The 6,447-nt window shown below is 29.2% G+C and overlaps 1 protein-coding gene across 1 annotated transcript; it reads right to left on the bottom strand.

Moving 5' to 3' along the window:
• Positions 1–300: 300 nt before the first annotated feature.
• Positions 301–2,384, bottom strand: LOC121208202 (metallothiol transferase FosB). Its single transcript, XM_041078734.1, has 3 exons — positions 2,051–2,384; positions 1,825–1,930; positions 301–847 (listed from the first exon to the last, which is right to left on the bottom strand). The coding sequence occupies exons 1-3, from the start codon at positions 2,203–2,205 to the stop codon at positions 596–598; spliced, it is 513 nt and encodes a 170-aa protein (XP_040934668.1). The 5' UTR covers positions 2,206–2,384; the 3' UTR covers positions 301–595.
• Between the last annotated feature and the right edge of the window lie 4,063 nt (positions 2,385–6,447).

The raw sequence follows: 6,447 nt of genomic DNA, 5'->3' as shown, positions 1-6,447 counted from the left end.
TCTCGAAAAAGATAAACTATTATGGGTGGGAACAAATCCCGAACCTCTTAGTCCTACTTAAACATACATCTAAGGGTAACATACATATCACATGACAAAGTTGAAAGAGCAAGATAGTCATAGACCGATCATATGGGTTGTACAGTGAAGGTTTTTTCGACAAGACACTATACTAGGAATTGATATTTGATTAACTACTGAACACATGTCATCTTAGTAAACAACTTGATTTAATTATACTTGGGCAAGAAATAAATAAAAAGAGTAGTAATTTCTTCCCAACAAACTGATTCATGTGAATGATGAATAAACTGGCTTCAACTTGTGCATTTTATTATAATAGACTTGTGCAATTCAAGCAAGAAAAGGGACCATATATGAAACCCACTTCTAAATTAATTGAAATGATCACTTCCCTTGGGATCACATTGCATTGTCTTTATTACAAAACAAGTAAAAAAACCAACCACATACTTAAACAGGGATCATTACAGAAACAAACAAAGCAGATAGGGTGGGTGGTTTGGTTTTATCTAGTGATCTCCATTAATAAACAGCTAATTAAATGAAAGAGGCTGAGGTTGTTTCGTCGTTCCTATTGCTGAACCACTTGCTGTATCTGCTGACGCTGCATGTGTTGCAGATTAAGTCGGGAGCATGAACGAGGCATCTCACCGGCTAGTGGGACGACAGGTAGGTTATCACAGTTGCATATCTCGATCATGAACCCATCTGGGTCATGGAAGAAGAGTTGTTCAACGTCGATTCCACCTTCTTCCACTATTGCCCGGACGTATTCCAGTTCCATTTCCTTCAGCTTCTTCTCCACTGCTCCCATGCTCTCACACTGAACATTTAATTAATTACTTTGATTAGTGCATACGTCATCACCATTTTAAAAAAAAGGGTTAAAGATGATGCATAGTTGGTAGGTTGTCATGACATCTATGGTTTTATATTAAGAAAGGATCAAATATTTACTAGAAACGTAACATGATATTTTGCTTTTTTTGCTTGTTCGATTTCTTGGCAGGTACATTCTCATTACTAAATTACAAATAGGTAGATCTGTTAGGATTATATGCTCAACTCAAGAGTAATCAAATTGAAACAAAATGTATGGACAGGTTGTGTGACAAAGGATGTAGGTTTAAGCTTTTAGTTGATACCGACAAACTCAAGCTCAATATTGATCTTGAACTCAATTGAAAATCGAGTCCTGAACACTGACAAGCTCAATCTCGATATTGAGCAAAGCTTGATATTGGTCTTGACCTCGATTGAAGATCGATTTTTAAACGCGTAATCGAGCCTGACAAACTCAAGCTCGATATTGATATTGAACTCGATTGAAGATTTATTTCTAATTGTGTAATTGAGCCTGAATATTGACAAGTTCAAACTCGATATTGGTTTTGAACAATCTACTTTTTAAGTTTGATTCTCAAACTCGATTATTGAAAAACTCAAGCTTAATATTGAACTCAAGCAAGATATTGATCTTGAATTCAATTAAAAAACTATTTTTAAGCTTGTGCTCCATTCAAGTTATACCAAAAACAATAACTTTAGAAATAAAAAGTAAGTCAAAAGTTTTTTTTGGGAGTTTGCATTAGCACCAGTGTCTCGTATCCCTACTACAGACTTATTAAAAGATTAATATAATGAAGTCCTAAGAATAATCGAAGAGAAACAGAGTAGCAATTTATATCCACCCTATATTAATCTGTAGAGAGCAGGATGGTGTTTCTTTACACTTAAAGATATTGGATTAGCGGAAGGAGGAATAAAATAATATGCCCGAATGAAAAGAAATGAAATAACCTGGAAAGAAATGTGATTATCCTTGGGATTGATTTCCTTTTTCTTAGGCAAACTCTCTGGATCCTCCGATTGCAGGAGATGTATTCCAATCCCGTATCCAAACAACCTGCATCATAACCCACTCATATTATATACTGAAAAATCAACCCAAGGTTTCTTGGGAATTTCATCAAACAAATTAAGCTTGACAAGAAGAACAATTTTATTTCTTTTTGGTAATAATTACCATGCCCCATTAAAGTCAAATGATCCAGGTCTCCTGATTGGAACAAACCCAAGAATATCCTGATAAAAGTTCATGGATTCCTCAACTGATCTACACACAAGGGAGATGTGGTTCAAAGATTTGAGGTGAAGAGGGTTGCCCATACTTTCCTTCATTTTCTTTTCTTTGCAAATCACAAAGAGAAAGATTTCGACTGTGTATAAATCGGAGAAAAATATAAAGATGCGAGAAACAGAAAGCGAGTGATTAGCCAAAAAGAAAAACCAAACAAATTAGAGATGCAGAGTGCCAAGGAAAACGGCAAGTGCGGTGAGAGAAGCGAAAGAAATGGGGAGTTATAAATAGAAGGAAAAACGGAATGAGAAGGCTTTATAAGGAAGCCACGTGTCTTTAAGGAGATTACTTTGACACGTAGACGTCACGTGCTGACTAGGATTACAATCAAGAACCTAACAGTGACACGAAAAGATTCGAGTAAGACACGCAAGCTGTTGAAATTTTTTGTTTAATGGGTTGCTGTCACTTGTCAGACTTTGGGTGTTGGAACTTTGCTAAACGTCTTTTTTTCTGCTCAAACCTTTGTCGGAATCTTTTATTTTTATTATTTTATATGATGCAAAATATTAGACTTAGTGTTCAGACATTAAGTTTCATCAAACAGTGATACTAGATATTGTACTACTTACTTCAAATTAATTGTTATAGAATAAAAAATAAAAAAAAATCGTATTTATAATAAATTAAATAAATAAAATTATAATTTTGTTAATTATGATTGAAAAATGATTAAACTCTATATTAAATTTATGTTTTATATTAAGTTAGATAATAATTAAAATAAATGGAAGGGGCTAAAATAGAAATTATCCCCTTATTTGGAGTCTAGTGCTATTTACTAATGCCAAAATTTAAGGAGTTGAGAACACCTCCACTAAAGGTGTGTTCAAAATGCTATAATTCTTTTACTTTTATCGCATTGGAAACGTGCCAGCATTTTAAGGAACCCTAGATCTATCGGATTGTAGTTAATTTGCTAGTTGCGATGCGAATTTGGCATTGTGTTTGCATATTTTAATCGGAACCTTTTTTTTTTTTTTAGGATTTTGAGCAGCAATCATTACAATTTTTATATGATTAGTTTTAATATGATTCGATTACCATATTTGAAGCGAGAATGTTTTAATAGTATATTAAGTTTAAAACATCTCTCCTTATTTTTTGTATTATTTAAACAACTATTTCAAGTACATTTGTGGGAAATTTATTAACTTATAATGTGAAGGGTAAATTATAAAAATAATCACTTTTGTTTGTCTCAGATTATATTTTAGGTATTTATATCTAAAATGTTACGTTTTAGTCATTTACGTTATCGTTTTGTTACGAAGTGGTCACTCTGCCGTTAAATTCTGTTACCTCCCTAACGACAATCTTATGTGGCAGTCCAAATGGGTTTTAAATGCCAACTTGGATGTCTAGTTGCTGGGTATGGCAACCAAGTTAGCATTTAAAACCCATTTGAATTGCCACGTAGGATTGCCATTAGGGAGGTAATGGAATTTAACGGTAGAGTGACCACTTCATAACAAAATGATAACTTAAGTAACTAAAACATAACATTTCAAATATAAGTGATTAAAATGTAATGCTTGTTTATTTAATTATGTATCAATTAACAGAGCACTTGTTTTTCTTCATTTAAAGGAACCTATTTTGAGAGCAAAATATTTGTAAATAAACTATTTTATATTAAGTTTGTGGCTAAGCTTTCAAGATAAAAATCTTAATTTGAAGAGTGATCTTAGATGATGTATAAGAGTGAGAATACAACTTAATGAGTGAGTTGAACTTAAATCACATCTTACACCATTAATTCATAATGGATTACTCTCTGGGCAAGACCCTGTAGAAGTAGAAAAGGATATCGTTGATTTATAGTGGACTACTTTTGATTTCAGATACAATATTTATTTACATGTGAGAGCACTCATATCATGATGTTCAACAATATAAACATTATCTATTGCCTTTTCAAATCAGGAAAAAATAATTATAGTATTCATGAGGTAAACCAAGAATATTTAACTAAAGGCAGCGACCCAACAAATCCAAAAGATTTGTAATATTCCTCTAAAAAAAAAACGATAACTATCTTATATGAATTACATAGTAAGTATTGATCAATTAAAGAGGGGATATATCAAAGGAAACAAAATAAAACATATTTCACCAAATTATTTCTTCACTCATGGTATGGAGAAAAAAGATAATATTAAAGTTCAACAAAGCATGCTATATATTTTTTTAACGAGACAACTTAATATGAGAGATTGTATACTCATGTTCCTTTATTATATTTTTGTTCAAAGATTTTTTTAATAAAGATTTAACAAAACATAATTTTTATTGATAAACATTGAACGAGAAGTATTATAAATCTACCATTAATTATGAATGTTCATGTAACTTCCCCCTACAATCTTGCAAGAATTTTTACGATAAATAAACTCTTTTAACCTATTTTATATTGAATTACATCTTCACAACTTATGGAATGTTATTATTATTATTATTATTTTTGGTAAAATAGAACAATGAATTATGTAGACTATGTCATAGACAAGTTATCAAAAGTTTAATCTTTGAAGGGAGTTCCTTAAACATGTGCAAAGCTTCATCACTCATTAAAATCATTTTTGTCAAAGTATCTGCTACTCTTTTAAAACATAATTCAAGTACCACTTCTCTTCAAAGGCTAGATACATATAAAAAAAAGCTTATAAATAAATAAATATACAAGGTTTATAAATAATCTAAAATAAAATACAAAATCTTTCTCTTTTGCTCTTCTTATAATTTCTTTTAATCTTAAATCAATAATCTCATTTTACAATAAAAAAGACATTAATACTACCTGATATAAAATGGAAGTTATTTAAATAGTATTACACACTAATACAAATAAAACATGAAAAATAATTAAAATATACCATAATAGTAAAAACTTACATGACCATGAGAAATAATTAAAACATACATATTAAAATGGCATAATATCTTTTTTGGCCCTTCAACTTTATAAAAATAGTCATTTTAACTCTTTGTTTAATTTTTTTTTATCTCTTTTAACCCTTGAACTTGCATTTTTAGTCAAATCACCTTAAAAGGGATAGAAAAGTTAATATTTGTTAACTTTGTTGATATGGTATACACGTGAATTGCCATGTAGATGACATGTCAGCATTTAATTAATTTCTCTAATATTTTAAAAAATATTTTTTATAATTTTATAATAATTTTAATGATTTTTAATTTTAAAAAATATTTATTTTTTGCTTTTTGAATTTTTAAATATTTTTAAAATTAATTAAGTATTAATGTGTCATCCACGTGTATGCCACATCAACAAAGTTAAAAAACGTTAACTTTCACATCTATTTTAGAGTGATTTGACAAAAAAGGGTAAATTTAAGCGCTAAAAAAGATAAAAAAAATAAATCGGAGGCTAAAATGATTTTTTTTGTAAAGTTGGAATGCAAATTAAAATTTATAAAATTAATGAAATAAAATATTTTTATATAAAATATTTAATTATTACATAAAATAATTTAAATTATGATATAAGCTATTTTTATTATTTAAAGTATTTTATAAAATTAATATCAATAATATTTTATATTCTTATAATTGATTAAATTATTATTGATTTTCTTTTTACTCATTATAAAAAAGAGAGAAGAGACAATTGTTACCCATTTGTTGATATTTAGTAATAAAGTGACAAATTGTTGTATAAATAGACAAATTATACAAGGACTAATATATTTTAATACTTTTTGACCATGGACCAATATATAGGCTCTAAAATTTTCATTTTTCTATCACTTCACAACTTGTTAGTTAACTTCTCTCTCTTTTTTAATTTTTTAATAATTAAGAGATAAGAATAGAATTGTTTGGGATTAAACCTAAATTCACATGCTTACAATATAATATTTTTGTTATTAGATCAAAAGGTTGTTGACTATTAAATTAACTTTTAATTCAACAACTCACCGATCATTTAAATAGAGTCAACCCTTCATTATTTTTTATCGGCTAAACTCTACAGTGCAATCTATAAATTAATTTAATCTTAATAAGTAATATAGACAAGCACAAAAATCCTTAAAGGTCACTAATGACTTAATTAGATAAATCCAATCGCATGTTTGGTACTTTATGCTTGACACAAATGACTCAAGTACTAAAATAAACAGTTGTAAAAAAACACTGAAAAATAAAGCACCACTTGTTACTCGATAGGGACACCGCAAAATACCTTTTGCCAAACCTTATAGTGGTTGGTTCATTTTAACTTTTTTAAAAGAACTGTTATACCCCACCTTACATCGCTT

Source organism: Gossypium hirsutum, chromosome A10 (assembly GCF_007990345.1).
Source record: "Gossypium hirsutum isolate 1008001.06 chromosome A10, Gossypium_hirsutum_v2.1, whole genome shotgun sequence".
In the NCBI taxonomy this organism is placed as follows: domain Eukaryota; kingdom Viridiplantae; phylum Streptophyta; class Magnoliopsida; order Malvales; family Malvaceae; genus Gossypium; species Gossypium hirsutum.
This window is presented reverse-complemented; position numbering and strand designations above follow the sequence as displayed.